Source organism: Monodelphis domestica, chromosome 5 (assembly GCF_027887165.1).
Source record: "Monodelphis domestica isolate mMonDom1 chromosome 5, mMonDom1.pri, whole genome shotgun sequence".
In the NCBI taxonomy this organism is placed as follows: Eukaryota; Metazoa; Chordata; class Mammalia; order Didelphimorphia; family Didelphidae; genus Monodelphis; species Monodelphis domestica.
Genome location: NC_077231.1, coordinates 203,135,961 through 203,153,813, shown reverse-complemented (window position 1 = coordinate 203,153,813; position 17,853 = coordinate 203,135,961). Strand labels below are relative to the sequence as shown.

Sequence of the window (17,853 nt, the reverse complement as noted above, 5' to 3'; positions counted from 1 at the left end):
TATGTTTTGCACCCGTGGAGAGAGCCCTAACACTAGAGAGATCATAGATCCACTGAAGAACTGAAAAACCATCACCACAACAACATTTATATAATACTTTGCAAACATTATCTCATTTGATTATCGAAACAACCCTAGTATGGAGGAGTTATAATTATCTTCCTGTTTCAGATGAGGAAACTGAGGCAAACAGAGAGGCTAAATGACTTGCCCAGGGTCACACAGTCAGTAAGTTTCTGAGGTAGGAATTGAATTCACTGCTTCTGACTGAAAGTTCAATGCTCTATCTGCTGAGCCACCTATACTAGAAAGTACAACTTTCAATGCAAAGAATTATGGAATAAGGGGGTGAGGGTGATCTACGTGCATTTTTGACATTCCAAATGCATGTACCAAGAACAGAATGATTGAATTTTGTTCAGGCCAAAAGATATTTTACCTCAATTATCTAGGTATTTAAGGAAAAGTTTTTAGCCTGAGTTATTCAAACAATTGCTGAATTTTCCACATTCCTTCCACAGATGTAGATAAAGGCCATGACTACACATAATAAAGTTAATTATTTTGGTTATCATAGTTACTGACATGAATCATTCCATGAAAATCAGACTGATGAGGCCAGTCCTGTTGTGCTATGAGGCCTGGCCATAGACATAGAATAGTCATGGAGTTTTTTCCCAGGAGTTTTTCCTCTAGTTTTCTTTATCCTGTGATGGCAGCATTCAGGCCATGAATGACATTGGCAAACATCTCTCAAATCGAATACCCATTTCTCAACAAAATGTTTCATTAGGGGGCATTTAACTGCCAAAATGTTTGTTCCTAATGAAAATGCTTATTTCTCAATTGTGAATGCCAGTTTGCTTCAAACATTTTAGCATAAACAAATATTTGGAGATAATAAAAATAAACTTTTTCTAGATGTCTCCATTGAATAATATTTTGAATGTTGAAAAGTGCTTCCAGATAGACCCATCTGTGAAATATATTAGTTTTAGACTAATATTGCTTTGGTTAGGAACAATCTACACACATTTTTTAAAGCTGAGAAAACACATTTGGAAGGTCAAGCAAACATTTAATAGTCTATTTCATAGAATTATTGTATTTTGGAGATCATCTCATCCAACTTCCTCATTTTATAGATGAAAAAAACCTGAAACTCAGAGAAATGAAGAGATTGTTCTAGAACCTGCTCAGTCAGTATGCTTACTATGTGCCAGGCATGTGATAAGCCTTGGGGATACCCAAAAATAAAAGGCAAAAGTATTCCTTGTTCCCAAAAAGCTCATATTCTAAAGGAAGAGAAAACATGTAAATAACAAGGCACATAGGAGATATAAGTATATGCACATACAATATACTTCTTAGTGTTCAGTCATGTTCAACTCTTCATGATCTCATTTGGGATTTTCTTGGCAAAAATACTGGAGTGGTTTGCCATTTCCTTCTCCAGTTCATTTTACAGATAGGGAAACTGAGGCCAACCAGGTTAAGTAACTTGCTCAAGAACACACAACTAGTAAGTGTCTGAGACTGGATTTGAACTCAGAAAGATCAGTGCTCCTGATTCCAGGCCTGACACTCTATCCACTGTACCATCTACCTGCCCCTTACACATATACATAAATAAATGCATATACATAATATACATATATAATATATATACACATATGCATGTATATATATGTTTATAACTATGCATATATAAGAGTACATATAGTAATCTCAGCAGGAAAGACATCAACAACTATGAAGGAGCAGTAAAAGCAAATGGAAGTTGAGTCAGCAGCTAGATCTCCTGAGGTCCAGATCATTATATTTCTAACTATACAGCCTCTCCAACTTCTTTCTACATGAACTCATTTGAATATTATTTGTAATTACCAAGGAAATTTCTAAGAAAAATTTCATACCTTTCAGTTCACTTACATATTTATTTTCATATTAATATGATGGAATTATTACCTATTTGTGGCAGGATAACTAATTAACTAAGAAATGATCTTTATTCAAAAAGAAAAAAAACTTATTAATTTGTCTGCTAAGTCCTGGTAGGTAAAACTGAAAAAGAGCTTCATCTTGGAGTCATAGAAAAGTAACCACACAAAAAATTATAGCACAACTGATTTTTATCAAGTTTTAAAATCTGTCAGTTTCCCAGAGTCTGATTTCTTAACTAAACTTAAATGCTTTGGGGATTCAAATCTAAAAAATAAAAATCAGTTCTTGGGATTTTGATCATTCAACAGCTCCACAACATTTCCATGCCTCATAAAATGTTTAAAAAGCTTAAACATTTAGGGAAGAAGGGCTTGAGGCAAAACATATTTTCCCAATTTGTCCCAATTCAGACAGTTAAACTTGAAAATTAGCTCAAGAGGCTAGCTTTACAAACTGAGCCCACCCTTTGGCATTTGAAATTAAATAATGACATTATATATATAAGGTGCCTAGGACAAATATATGCCAATATGTATAAAGGGAGGCTAAAATTAAATAATACTATTAAGAGGACAATAATAGCTAGTATAAATCATGTGAAAATAAGAGTTCTTTGTAAATACAAAACACTCCTGCTCTTGGGAGAAAGGATAAAGTGACAGAATGCAGAATGTGTTTTCTAGCACAAGGCAGAGTTCCGGGCTGGGAAAAGCCAATGATGCGGCATGGTTCCCTTTTCCCTACCTACCTCTGCCCACTCACGGCCTTAAGGAGAGGGAGCAGATATTGTAAAAGAAAGAACAGGAGGAAAATTTCATAAATTTTTTCACTTGCTCAAAAGAGATGGGATTGAAGTCAGTCTTAAAAAAAAAAAGAATGAGATCACAATTCTAACTCATTTCATCGAACTTCAAGAGCTGAATGTGATGAGGCTGAGGTTATCCAATTATAGGACTGAAAGTGACCTCTGAAGTATCTGTCATATCCCTCCACCTTCTGACAGACTATCCTCTCATTTGTTCCAAACCCAGAGCTAGTGTTTTGTTTTTCAACATTTTAAAGATAAGTCTCTACTGTTATCTCCATTTCCGCGTTTAACAAATCTCCCTCCTGGCAGTACTTTCATATAGCTAACCTAAATCTCTCATGTTGCTATTTATGTAAGTTCCAAGGGGCTGAGAGTTATGTAATTTTGGCTCCATAAGGGCAGAGACCCTATATATTTAAAGATATCTCTCCCAAGTCCCTACAAGAGTGATCTGCACACAGTAGGCTCTTAAGCTGCCATTTAGGCACCATAGTCATTAACAATACCTCAGTCTATATTTGAAAGTGATTATTTAACTTCCTAAAGCCTATTCCTCTCTAGGATAAATAATCTCCCTGGGACAGCTCTTCAGTGACCCTGCCAAGGTCAACAAAACAGATCCTCTGCCCTGCTTGGATCACTCTCAAAACCACACCCAGGGGCTAAGTTTCTACTTCCAGGCTTCTTAAAAATGCTGGCAGCAGGAGAAGGTCCTCAGGTTTCTTAAATAAGCCTGGTCATAAGTATACGCCGCCAGTGGCTGCCATCTCTGGGACACAGCTAATGCCCTTGTAATAATTACATGCCGCCATGGAGAATGGATAGCTCCCAACCAAAGTGTTCCTGTTTTGTGGAGGGGTTATCAGGACATACTGGGGAAGTCAACTGATATCAGAAAAAAATGTTTTTATTAATTATCTTACCACAAGGGAATGAATACCTGGAGAATATTATGGCATAGGCAAAGGTCATTCCTGGAGACCCATAAATAACTTTTATAATGCCTCCTAAAAGTACCCAGTATTCTTTTACTCCCATTTGTCTGACCAGAAGAGATTATCTGATGAATCACTGATACCTTAGTTTGAATTAGCTTAATGTATTATCCTTAGTGTGCATTCAAGGAAAAAAAAAAGACTTAATAATGAAATTCTGATTTCAAACTGTATGTTGAAATAATTTGGGAGAATAGACCTTAAGATTTTCCTTCAGTGGCAGATGAATTCGCAATCTGAACTTTCCACAATTCCTAAGGATCTTGTTTTGAAAATATGTGATGTCATATACAGATCCGTCGAGAGATGTTTGGTCCATTTATTGGCCCATCTAAGTATAGCAGCATCCATCCACTTACCTCTCTATTGCCAAACGCTTTGCAGTAGGATGCTCTCCTCCATAACTATCTATATGCCTTCCATAAGTTTTTTAAAAAGAAAAGAAAACCCTGTTCTTTCTAACACTTTCTTCATTCAGAATTATTTTCAGTGGGGGTGTCCATGGGTGACATTTCCTGAATCAGTGTCACTGTTTCAGTGAAAAACCTTGTGTTGTGCCTACTATGTATCAGACACTGTGCTAGACTCTGGAGATACAAACATAAAGAATGAAACAATCCCTAATCCTAGGTAGTTTATGGTCTAATGGAGGACACAGTTACATATCTAAACACTAAAGATAAATATCCACTGAAATAAATACAAAGTGGTTAAACTCAAGATGGATTGGGAGGAAAGACATTAGCAGATGGGTTGGTTAGGAAAGGCTTCACTGAAGGTAGTATTTGAGCTGAATTTTGAAGGAAGAGAAGGATTCTATGAGACAAAAATGAAGGGGAAGGATTCTAGGCATGAAAGACAGCCAGTTCAAGTTCCCAGAGATGGAACATGGATAGTGTATATGAGAAACAGAGAGCAGGCCAATTGGCTGGATTGTAAAATAAGGGAAAGGAAATAATATACCATGAGGCTGGAAAGATAGGTTGGATTTCGATGGTGAAGAATTTTAAAAGCTAAGCAGAAAAATTAATATTTTATTGTAGAGGCCATTGGAGTCACTTGAAATTTGTTGAGGAGGCTTAGGGGAAAACCACTTTGGCAGCTGTGCGGGGGATAGGCTGGTGTGGGGAGAGATGAATCACAGAGACCAAGTAAGACACTGTTTCAATAGGCTAGGTGAGAGATGATGAAGGTCTGAACTAAAGTGAATCATAGTTTGATGAGTAAAAATTAATGACAGTATTAAAACAATTATTTTTTAGAGAAATTGGGACAACTAGGTGATACAATGGATAGAGTGCCAGATGTGGAGTCAGGAAGAACTGAGATCATATTTGGTCTCTGACACTTATCAGTTATGCGATGCTGAGCAAGTCGCTTATTGGCCTCAGTTTCCTCATCTGTAAAATGAGGATAATAAATAGCACTTAGCTTCTAGGGCTGTTGTAAGGATCAAATGCAATAATACTTATAAAATGCTTAGCACAGTGCCTGGCACTTAATAAATAGCATTAAATAAATGTTAGCTATTATTATTAAAACATGAGACCCAAGGGCCATCTAGTTCATCTGTAGGAGAACAAGAATACCTTTTAAAACATCCCCAATGAGTGACTATCCATCCTTTGCTTAAATAATAATAATAATAGTCAACCTTTATTTGCACTTTGAAAAAGCAATTAGGCAATGGAAAGAAAGCTGGCCTCAGAATCAGAAAGACTTAGATTCAAGTCCCATATCTAATATGTTCTGGCTGAATGACCCTAGACAAGTCACTTATCCTATCAGTGACCCAGGAAATTCTGTAAAGCTATATAAGTTGCCTGAAGAAGGCTGACCTGCCTAGATAGAAGAAAGTTCTGCTCTAGGAATTCCCTGTGTCGATTAAATCACAGGGATGGCAAGGGGATGGGGTAGGGAAGTCCTATAAATTTTTCCATAGCATTTCATAAACACTATGCCATACAAATTAAATCTTATTTTGATGGAATAATGCACGTGAAGTCAACAAGCTTTTATCAAGCTCATACCATGTTCCAAGTACTGTGGTAAGTGCCAGGATACAAAGTAAGGCAGAAACAGTCCTTGCCCTCCAGCAGCTCATAGTCTAAAGAGAGGATTGTGTGCAACAACTGTGTACAAACAATGTTTGTGTGTGCAGTACATACACACAGATATATGAGCACATTTGCATACATCTACATGGCAAAGTAGAGGGGATCTGGAGGGAAGGCACTAAGATTAAAGTGGATTGAGAAAGGTTTCTTGTGGAAGGTGAGGTTTTAGCTGAGACTTGGAGGAAGTTAGGGAAGTCAGGAGATGGAGATGAAGAAATATCTGTACTATACTGTACTGTATTGCTTCCAAGGCAGAAGAGTGGTAAGGGCTAGGCAATGGGGGGTTAACAGACTTGCCCAGGGTCACACAGCTAGGAAGTGTCTGAGGCCAGATTTGAACTTAGGACCTCCCATCTCTAGACCTGGCTCTCAATCCACTGAGCTACCCAGCTGCCTCCTTCCTTCCTTCCTTCCTTCCCTTCCTTCCTTCCTTCCTTCCTTCCTTCCTTCCTTCCTTCCTTCCTTCCTTCCTTCCTTCCTTTCTTCCCTTAATCACTTTTCATTCCTCCTTTCTTCCCTCCCTCATTCCCTTCCTTTTCTCCCTTTTCCCCTCCTTCCTTCCTTCCATTCTTCCTTCTCCCCTCCTTTCCTTCCTTCTTTTCTCCCTCTCTCTACCCCTCCCTCCATTCCTCCATTCTCCCCTACTTCATTTCTATTGCTGATTGACCTAAAAGTTTTGACTAGCTCCATTTCCAACTAGGTTAGAGTCAGTTCACCCCTTCTTAGGCTGCCTCATAGTTCTCTACTCCCAGAGGCTCATCATATTGGTGCCAGACCTGGTGAAGATACCTGATGGAATTTATGCCCACTTCAGCTCAGAACCTCTAAGCTCAAGAGAATCTTCAGCCTCAGCCTGGGCTAACAAACATACATCATCATGTCCAGCTATTAATATGTTTTTGACATCATTTGTTTGTTTACAAAGTTTTTTGTGAGGGGGGGGTGTAAAAAAATCACTTTACCTGACAAACCCCAATGGCAGAGATAGAGATTTATGCAAATTCAAACATTCAAACATTTGCCACTATCACAATTAAAATATAGTTCACTGTTCTTTCTGCTATAAGAAATATCAGACCTTCAAATAATTTCCTTAAATGGACAAAAGGCTATTATTTAATATACTTCAGCTTCTTCATTTCAGTTTTGAACAGAAACAGATGATATTCCATCTAAATACTAACACAGAAGTGAGGTTTGAAACTTGGACATTTTGCCATTTGCCCTAAGAGAAATATGAAATTTATAACTCAGGAATAAACAGTTAATTTTTTTCCTTCTGCTTGCATAACACAAAAACAACTGAACCAGTCTGGCATAAACTTTCCCCTCCAAAGTCACCTTTGTACTGCAACTGAGCACCTCAGGTTTCAGTCAAATAACTTACAGATGAGAACAAGCTTCTAAAGAAAAGAAAATTCTCTTGCAATTTTAACTACAGCATTAGTTATGGGTAGCTGGGGACAAAATGTTTTAAAAAATAATTAAGTGGGTCAGAAGTGCTTTCTTCTTTGCCTTGTTTTCAGATGCACTGGCAAAAAAAAAAAGTTGGAAGTTTACATCCTCTCCCTCCCCTTTCTTTTGTGAAACTATTGTAGATCCAAGGCCATGTCTACTTGATGGAAAACAGATCTGAAAAAGTCAATCTGGGTTTTTTTTGCCATATCAACAGCTGATTTGGATCACTCCATGTTTGAGTCAATCAATTAAGGAAAAATTACTTAGGATGACTGAACATTCCTTCCTCATCCCCAATAAATTCAATGGCCATATGTAGATTCCCACAACAATTATATAATAATCTATTTTCTGGGTTTTTAATCTTTTTTATGCCATTAAACCATAAACAGTACAGTGAAATCTAGGGATGTCCCTTTCAGAATTGTTAGCATAAAATATAAATTTGTAAGAAACCAATTAAATTGAAAAACTATTCTAAATTTTAAAAAATTAATGTACAGTTCTGAGGGTAGGAGCTCTTGAACTAAATGTTCTTGCCCTCTTTTGTCCCTCTATTCTAGTGGTTTCAGCAAAGGAAATGGAGCTCCAGCTAGATGAAGAGAGAGGTGCTCTTAGAATTATAGTCAAGTAAATGGATCGTTTAGTTCATATGTATAAGCGGCTCTCAAATATTCAAATAATTTCATAGATTAGTGATAGAATTGGACTTAAACCTTGGTCTCCCAATTCCTAGTCTAGTATTCTTTTCAGGGCACTTGGTTGCTTTCCCCCCAGTTATATCATGAATGCTATCAGCAAGATAAGCTTCTTCCATGAATTCTTTTTTCTCTATTTTCTTTACCTCACCTTTCCCAACTAAAAATCTGACTTTATTTTTATGAGGATCATTATTAAATAAACTGGCATTTTTACACAATATTTTTATCCTGCATGTAAATGCCATCATTTGACTCAGTCATTGGAAGAAGTCCTTTGTTTAATAAATGCATAAGAGAACTCATCTGGTGGTTTAGGAATTATTTTGATAAATTGGTGAAATCATTTTATGATAACTCTGCCCAGCAAAGCAAATTGCAACCTATCCACCCATTATCCTCGTGCATGATTTTTGTTGAGATTTTTAAATTGTTTTTTAGCAAATCGTCCATTGAAAGTTTCCCTCAACATACTGGAAACATTTCTCTGGTTTTAAAAATAGTTCCAGGGGTACCAGTGTAATATGGGCTGGCCATCTGTTATTCTTCCCTCTTGTTACCTACCTGGACCCACTTCCTTTTCCCATCATTAATGATGGGTTTTTTGCTCCTTCTTTAATGCAAGCCTTTGCTAGTAATATTAGACAACCTCTTTACCACCACACCCACCAACACCCCCACTATGAATCGTTCCATTAGCCTTTGGGCCAGCTGCAGATTTGATTCTACAGAGATCGTAGTGTTCCATTAGTCTCACATGTAGCATCATTGGAAGAATATCCATGCAAAAATGAATTTTTGTGTCAAGAAGCAATTTGGAATCATTGAAGCTACTATGCAATTTCTCATAAGCAATCCGCCCATTTTCTTTCTCCCATTTAATTCTGAATCCAGCTGGGTTCACCTTTATGAGTTGTCCACACAATTGCAATGCCATAATCTAGACCATCAACTTTGCATTCTTATTTTATGAAGCTCTTATTTTATGAATCTCTCCAACAGATTCTTGCACACTTCTGTTCAATTCCATGTACATTTGTAGATTACTATTCTATTCTCCCTTTCAAATGTGTGGAACTCTGAGGGAAGAGTCATATAATTTGTATTCTTTCAGAAATTTTTGAGAAGGAGTTGCTGATATTGATGGTTAAATCTTGACTTGCCAGCTGTGTGATCTTGGGAAAGTCACTTTACCTATATGAACCAGTTTCCTTTTTTTTTTTTTAACAAAATGAGGTTAATGGTGTTTACACTACCTACTTCACAAAATGGTATTGAGCAAAGTACATTATTAAGTGGCACATAAAAATAATGAGCTAACATTTCAAAAGCACCTACCACATACTAGGCATTTTATCTTATTTGATCCTAACAACAAACCTAGGAGGTAGGTTCTCTTTTTACCCTTAATTTATAGTTGAAGAAACTGAGGGTTAAGTGGCTTGCTCAAGGTCAGACCAGCTAACATCTATGTGGTACTTTATGATTTGCAAAATACTTTACATTTATCTCATCTGATCCTCACAACAACTCCATATGGTTAGCATTATTAATATTATCTCCATTTTATAGATGAGGAAACTGAGACATGAAGTTAAATGACTTGTCCAAAGCCACAAAGCTATTAAGTCTCTGAGGTCAGATTATTTGTCTTCCTGACTCCTAGTTTGGCCCTCTATGAACTGTGAATCCTCATTGCCATAATACATGCTAACACATTCATCAAGTGTCCCATAAACCTCTTTGGTTACTCTACACATAATAAAGCTGCAAATTCATTCAAAGACTAACATTTTGTCCACAAGGCTCCAAAATGGGCACATTGGAGCCAGAACTAATCCAGAGGTTAAGAACTCTCTGCCAAAGAATGCCAGGGGAAGAAGGGAGATCAAGGGGTTTTTCCTCATAGCAGTTAAACAGGTGATTGCTTTTTGCCTTTGTCTTAAAAAAAAAGATCGAAACAAAATAAAATCTATCTGATAGCGTTTGGACTTCCTTCGACCTGAGAGTAAATAGTGATGGACAAGTAAAAGATCAACAGAACAAGTTGGTTCTGGAAATAATTCCTAGACATTTTTTTTACCCCAAGGTATTCATAGCTAAGCATTGAAAACCTCAACTTCTGCAAATTACATAGTATGAGGTCGTGAGAACTCTAATTAAAGTTGTGGCCTAAATGCCAGCATCCTTCACAGAGTTCATTTGCTCATAATTCTGTGGAAAGAAAGCTGAATGTGAGTTGTGGTTTTTCAAAGCAATTTACCTTTATACTTAGTCAAAGATGGAAAATTTGAGAAAAATGCCCTAGTTTTTGTTGACTCAATGGTGAAGGGGAAAACTATGCTAAAAAAACAACAACAACACATTTTAGAGATTTTGGTTTCTGGTAACTAAAAAAAGCATTGAATGATGAGAGTAGCAGATGGTGAAAGGAAGCACTGGCCCCCAGGACCACAGAAATGGGGGAGGAGACTGGGTGCAAGCCCAGACTTTGGGAAGATCCAGGTGCCAATTCCACACTACAAGGGCAATAATTAACTATAGTCTTTTAAGTCCAGTCTTCAGAAGTGGGAAATCAATGGTGTTAGCTAGCCTGAATAACATTATTCAGTAGGGGGAGGGGGACAATATACTATAATTATAAAGGAAAACTTTCAAGACAGTTCGGAAACAAGTTAGTCAATGTGGACATGAGGGTCCTTGAATATTTTTGGTCCTTCTCCTTCTAAGCTTTTCTGTGACATGATGAAATGTCTCTTTACTTAAGAGGATGCCCGGAATTATCTGTGTTTTCTAAGGTACCAGTTTTCTACCTTGGGCAATGGAAGCATAAGATTTTGGACAAACTGGTCAATGGCAGTTTTCTCCTCAATGTCTAAAGCTGCTTATTAAGGATTAGATCTTTATCCTGAGAATGTGTTCATTTCAGAAGTCTAGGTCCCTGACAATTTCATATGTGACTTGTCCAACGCAAAGAATTAACATAACACCATGTAAAATCTTTTTATTCCAAGGGAGTAAAAGATAATTTCCATATTCATCCTTGTTCAATCTAGTGACAGCATAAAAAAGAGTCCTTATGGAACATGATGGCGGGCTATATCCTTTGTCAACAATGTTTATTTAATAGATTGTTATTGTTCAGTCATGTCTGGCTCTTTGTGACCCTCTGGACCATAGCATGCCAATACCATTCATGGAATCTATCTATCTTCCTTCCTTCCTTCCTTTGTTCCTTCCTTCCTTCATTCCTTCCTTCCCTCCTTCCTTCCATTGCTTTCTGTCTTAGTAATAACTCTAAGATAGAAGCGCAAAGGCTAGGTGAATGGGGTTAAATAATTTGCCCACAGGGTCACACAGTTAGGATGTGTCTGAGGTCACATTTGAACTCAGGTTTTCCTGACTCCAGGCCTGTTACTCTATCCACTGAGCCATCTAACTGCTCCTCTACTGGGTTTTCTTGGCAAAGATACTGGAATGGTTTGCCATTTCCTTCTTTGGTAGATTAAGGCAAACAGAGGTTTAGTGATTTGTCCTGAGCCACAAGGTTATTAGTTATGTATCCAAGGTTTAATTTGAACTCAAGTCTTCCTGACTCTGGGCCCAGTGCCCTATCTGCCTAGCTGTCTCATTTAATAGATATGACCAGAAATATGTGCTCTAGGAAACTATTAAAGAAAAGCATGTTTTATAACTGAAATGGCAAATTAAAATTTTTGAATTTAAAGAGAATGCCTACACTCATTCCTCTTTCTGGCTTGACTGATTCTCTGTACTTCTCCATATACCAGAAGCCTTCTTCCCCTGGGAGAACTCTTTGCTCCATCCTCTAACTGGTGAATTCTTCCTTGAACTTCCATTTTGAGGAAGTCTCCAGGCCAGCTCCATGCTTACTCCTTTACTCCTCTTGCTGGTTCTATGCCTAATTCTCCCCATTTCTCTTCTATGTTCCAGCCACTTTGCTTTTTCTCCTCCCCACCCTTTTTAGCTCCCTGTTCTATGCTGTTTTCTTCTATTAGAATATAAGTTTCTTAAAGTCAGGGACTTTTGCTTTTTTATTTTATTTTTGCTTAGAGATTTATATTACTAAGACTTAGAATAGTGCCTGGCACCATAGTAAGCTTTTAATAAATGCTTGCTGACTGACTATAGTATAGTATAGTATAGTATAGTATAGTATAGTATAGTATAGTATAGTATAGTATAGTATAGTATAGTATAGTATAGTATAGTACTGATAAATTCCTTTTACTACCACTTCTTCAGCTATTTTAATGAACAGTTTTTGCCCATTCAGTCAGAATAGCATTATAGACAACCCAATTTGATTATTAAGAAAGCCCAATAAAAGGACCTGGATTAATTTTTAATCCAAAGTTTTTGTTTTTTATTTTAGAGATAGACCCATGACAATGTGAATAAATAAATGTTCACTCTCTCATTTCCTCTTTCTCATAAAATCATATAATCCTTATCTTAGGTGTGAACTCAGATGTGATCTCACTCAACTTCTACTCAGAGTGACAATCTCATTTATAATGTCCCTGACAGATGGTCATCCCAACTACAATAAAATCCTCAGTTGGGGTCACTGTTTCATAAGGCAGCCCATTATATGGTTAGAGCTCTCATTATTTGGAGGTTTCTCTGATTATTGTTAATAATAATGGTGAACATATAGTACTATAATGTTTCAGAGCATTATTCATATGCCCTATTTTTGATCCTCACAACCTTGTGAGGGAGATACTATTATGACCTCCCTACTTAACAGATAAGGAACCAGAGGTTGAGAGGGATTAAGTGACTTGTCTAAGGAAAGATTCAAACCCAGGTCTTCCCAATTCCCAAATCCAGCTATCTATCCACTGAACCATTTGGCTCCCTTTGAGTCTATCCAGCCTAATTTCAACTCTGTAATTGAAACCCAATTCTCCTTGTTATGGTCATAGGCCACAAGATTTTAGAGGTGAAGGAGAGCTTGATGAACATCTAGACCATGCCATACTCCAATACAAACACACCCATCTACCTAGCCATTCTATTTCTTCTTGACCTTTACCCCTAATTGCTGAGTTTTCATATATGAAGAGAGTTGGTATCCAGAGATAGAGACAGGACAAAAACAAAAATGTTCAGAGATCAGAAAGAGTACAAGTTGGAGAGAAGTACAAGAATACAGACTGGAAAAGAGAGAGAGAGAGAGTACAAGCCAGGGAAACTCAACAGCTTTTCCTTTACTTTAGGTGAATTTCTCTGAGAAGATAAAAAGTATAAAGAGGGGAGTTTTAATACAGAGGTTCTAGGCAGAGGCCAGGGGGATCTTTGGATCAGGTTTTGGGAGACTGGGGAGAAGACAATTTCCACCTAAAACTAAAGGGTAATTCCTGGAGTCAAGCAAGAAACCCTATATGTGGGAAAGCAACAGAACTAGCCAGCCTTCAAGTAAAATAGTTCTAACCATTTCACATTGTTTTTGCCCAAAACCAAAATGCTTCTTCATGTCTATAGCATAAAATAGAAGATGCCTACCATCTTCTTTGGTCATGCTCTAACTTATCTTTCCAACCCTACCTCATCCAGCTTCTATTTATGAAGTCTATGCTATTTGATTATCAGCCATTCCATTTGATTTCTTGCCCATTTTCCCAACCTGGTTCTGGCCCTCATCATTTCATATCTGGACCACTGCAATATCCTACTTATTTCTTCTCACTTCTCAAGTTTCTTCTCATTCCAGTCTATTGTTCACTCAGCCATCAATATAATCTTCCTAAAGTGCAGATCTGACCACATTATCCCCTGCCCCCTTCAATAAACTCTGGTAGTTCCCTATTGCTTCCAGGATCAAATATAAAATCTTTGGCTCTTAAGAGTCCTTTACAGCTTGGTCCCTTCCTATCTTTTAAGTCTTCTGAGTTCAAAGATGGCATAAGATATTTACTAAGAGAAGTTGGGGGAGTCACTTCACCTCTCTCTGCCTCAGTCTCATCTGTTAAGATGGGGATAACAAGAGCACTCACCTCCAAAGGTTGTTGTGAGGATTAAATGAGATAATAATTGTGAAGTGCTTAGCACAGTACCTGGCATACAGTAGGTGCTTAACCAATACTTGTTTCCTTCTTCCTTCTCTCCTTCCCTTTCTTTCTCCCTTCCTCCTATATTTCCTTCCTTCCTCCCTTTCCTCTATATTTCCTTATTCTATAACCTTTTTTTCCTTCCTTTGTTCCTTCCTTCATTGCTTCCTTCGTTCCTTCCTTCCTTTCTTCTTCCTTCCTTCCTTTCTCCTTCCTTCCTTCCTTTCTTCCTTCCTCCATTTATGTCATGATCTAGTGACCCTGGCCCCTTTACTGTTCCTTGCATAAAATGCTCCATCCCTTAATTGTGTACATTTTTTACTGGCTGTCCCCCATTAGAATGTACAGTGTCCTCATCTCTGCCTCTTGGCTTCCCAGACTTTCTTCAAGTCTCAGCTCAAATCCTACTTCCTGTAAAAGTCTTTTCTGCTCCCTCTTACTGTTAATGCCATCCCTCTTGAGTTACCTCCAGTTTTATCCTGTGTCTACATCTTATTTATATATAGTTGTTTCCATGTTGTCTTCCCCATTAGATATGAGGTCCTTAAGGGAAAGGACTATTTTTGTCTTTCTTGCTATCCCCAGCTCTTAGCATAGTACCTGAAGCATACATAGTCAGTGTTTAGTAAATGTCTGTTGACCTAACTTGACTTGCATTTAGAACACCCCCCTCCATTCAGAAGGTACTCTCTTCTCACCTTCCCCTATTAAATTTCTTCTTTTCATTCTAGGCTCCTCCTTCAAGAAACCTTGTTGGGTCCCTTCAGCTGAAAGTGATGTTCCCCCCTAGATTTTCCTAAAGCACTTACTCTGAATTCCCTCTTTGCCCCTTTCATGGTCTACTAGCATTTGTGAACTTGTTTTCTATTCAACAGTAGGATTCTGGAGGGCAGGAACTATCATTTAAAAAGAAATCTTTGTATCCCAAGTGCCTTACAAATATAGCAGACATTGGTTAAATGTTTGTTGGATTTCATTGAAATAGAAGTAAAAGCCTGCTGGTTACACTCATAGATAATTAGATCTGGAAGTACCTTGAGAGGTCAACTAGTCCAATCCCTTATTCCACAAGTAAAGAAACTGAGTTCTGAGAAATGCTTTGTCCAAGGTCATATAGCTCATTAGTAGCAGAGCCAGGACAAGAATCCAGCTCTTTCAGATTAGGGCTTTTCAGGTGAAGGTCTTTGCAGGAAGAAGTCACTTCCTTAGATGGTGAAGGCAGAATTTATGTAACTTTGATATTCAGCTGAATCTGTGATCTCTTGGATGTGGGAATTTCTTCCCCTGTTCTCTTTTCTCACATACATTGCAATTATCTTTCAGTTTATTTTTTAAAGCTTTGTATCATGTAGATTTGAAATTGAAACAAGGTCTTTAAAAGTTGCTACATAAGTGCCAGTCAACAACTCCCATTGGTAAAAAGCCCAAATCCCTAGAGCACAGATTGCTGATTTTGAAAAAAAAATTGTGCCAAATTGTTACTGCTCAGGGTCGAAAAATGGAATATCTGAAAAACAGAGGGAAAAAAATTACAATGACATAATTAAAAGTTTTCTTAATAAACAATGAAACACTGCTTATTTCTTGTCCAGAAGTCAGCATAGTAAAGCAGAAAGAATACTGGATTTTGAGGCCGAGATGGTAGGTTCAAATCTCAGCTCTGATTTACTACCTAAGGCCATAAAGACTGGGCCTCAGTTTCCTCACCTATAAAACAGATTAGATGATCTCTAAGGCCCCTTGCAGTTTATGATCTTCTTGGGACATGACTTGGCCATGTTTGTTTGTTTTTTCCTTTTTTTTTTAAACAACAGGCAGAACAGAACTGAGTAAGATGGAAAAGAAACTATTGAGCAGAATTTTCTAAGATTCTTGTAGGAAAACAGGAGTAATAACTTCTTACTCCCTAGGACTGTGACATCAGCTGAAGCCCCGAGGGCCCTTGCCTGCCCCTGCGAGTGGTGGGAGGTGTGAGACCTCCGAGGCCTGCTATGGCGCCCAAGCAGTCCCCGAAGCCCGAGTTCCAGGAGGGCGAGCGTGTGCTGTGTTTCCACGGGCCACTTCTCTACGAGGCCAAATGCTTGAAGCTGGCCACCGAGGACAAGCAGGTGCGCTACCTGATTCACTACAGTGGCTGGAACAAAAACTGGGACGAGTGGGTTCCGGAAAACCGAGTCCTCAAGTACTCTGAGGCCAACCTGCAGAAACAGCGCGACCTTCAGAGAGCCAACCAGGAGCAGCGGGCTCGTGGGGCTCCCCAGGGCCGCAAGGGCAGCGCCGCGGTCGCCGCGGCCTCTCTGCAGCAGCAGCAGCAGAACGTGGAGACGCTCTTCCAGAACATTCGCATCACGCCCTCCACCTCCTCATCCATGGCCACGGCCATGGCCAAAGTGGAGGCCCCGGGCCGCCAAACCAGAAAGTGCAAGCAGAAAAGTGGCCCGAGAGAAGGGGGCAGCGGCGGCGCCGGCGCCAGCACCAGCGCCAGTACCAGCACCAGCATGGCCAGGGGGACTGGCCAGCCGCTTCAGAGAAGAAGGACCCGAGGCCATTCCTCTGCCAGGGCCGAAGGGACTTCAGCCGCCAGCTCAGAGGCCAAAGTCCAGATCCCGGAGAGGCTGAAGCCGCTGCTGGTGGAGGACTGGGACCTGGTCACCAAACAAAAGTTGCTGTTTTCCCTTCCTGCCAGAAAGAACGTGGATTCAATCCTGGAGGATTATGTCACCTACCAGAAAGCACGGGGAGAGCAGGATAACACGGTGTATGCTGCAGAGGACTTGGTGGGGGGAATCAGAGCCCACTTCAATGCCCTGTTGGGCACCCAGCTCCTCTACGAGTTCGAAAGACCCCAGTATGCTGAGATCCTCGCTAACCACCCTGATGTCCCCATGTCTCAGCTCTACGGAGCTCCCCACCTGCTGAGACTATTTGTCCCCATTGGAGAAGTGCTGGCCCATTCTTCTTTTGATGAGAAGAGTCTGGCTTTGTTGTTCAACTATCTGCACGATTTCTTAAAATACTTAGCAAAGAATCCTTCTGCTTTTTTTAATGCCAGTGAGTACAAAGTTGCTCCTCCTGAATATCGTCAAAAAGTTGCCTAAGAGTATACAAACCCTATTTGTTATTGTTGGGTTCATAAAGGTATTTTGTTAGTTCCTAAAATTGTGTTTGTATATTGCAGGACTGGTATTTGTTTCTAAAATGTTCTGTTTGAAACTAAGTGAAGGGGTAGTCCCTTCTCAGTTTTTACCGGTTTATGTGATAATGGATAATACGGAGTGACACACAGTGTAGGATGTTTCACTGTATTAATGACAGTTTATCTGAATTCTGGTGGTTCTATCTCTTTAGCCCAAAGTACTTTTATGATTTATGTTAATACACAAGTGATAAAACAGTGAAATCTGGTTTCCAAGGTTTAATTCATTGGGTCCCACGGAGGACTGGATTTTGTGTGGGTTTTTTGGTTTGTTTTGGTGCTCATTTTCTTTTTTGATGTTTTAAGTAAATATAGCCCCCTCTGTGAAATGTGAGTGTGCTTTTCATAGACATTTTTCTTTGCCAAAATTGGGAAAGAATGGTAATCTTTTTGTGTGATGGGGTGGGGTTTATTCTAATAAAATATTCTAACTTTCAGAAATGCCATTATTGTATATCTTTGGTTTTCTGACAAAATTGGTCTTGCAGGAACTATTTCACAAGGATTTTTTTTCTCTGAAATTAAATAAAAGGGGATTGGATTAAACTATCACTGGGGTT

General features: G+C 38.8%; 2 protein-coding genes across 2 annotated transcripts in view; one reads left to right on the top strand and one right to left on the bottom strand.

Annotated features, from left to right (window-relative positions):
• LOC100021001 (mortality factor 4-like protein 1) overlaps nt 1-17,845 on the top strand; it is a 109,751-nt gene extending 91,906 nt beyond the window's left edge. The window contains exon 3 of the mRNA XM_056800883.1: nt 16,008-17,845. Coding sequence (XP_056656861.1) covers nt 16,089-17,195 — 1,107 coding nt within the window. The 5' untranslated portion in view covers nt 16,008-16,088 and the 3' untranslated portion in view covers nt 17,196-17,845. The remainder of the gene's footprint in view (nt 1-16,007) is intronic.
• The window catches only part of LOC103106405 (uncharacterized), a 40,054-nt gene that overhangs the window by 3,613 nt on the left and 18,588 nt on the right, over nt 1-17,853 (bottom strand). The gene's annotated exons all lie outside the window — the stretch shown is intronic.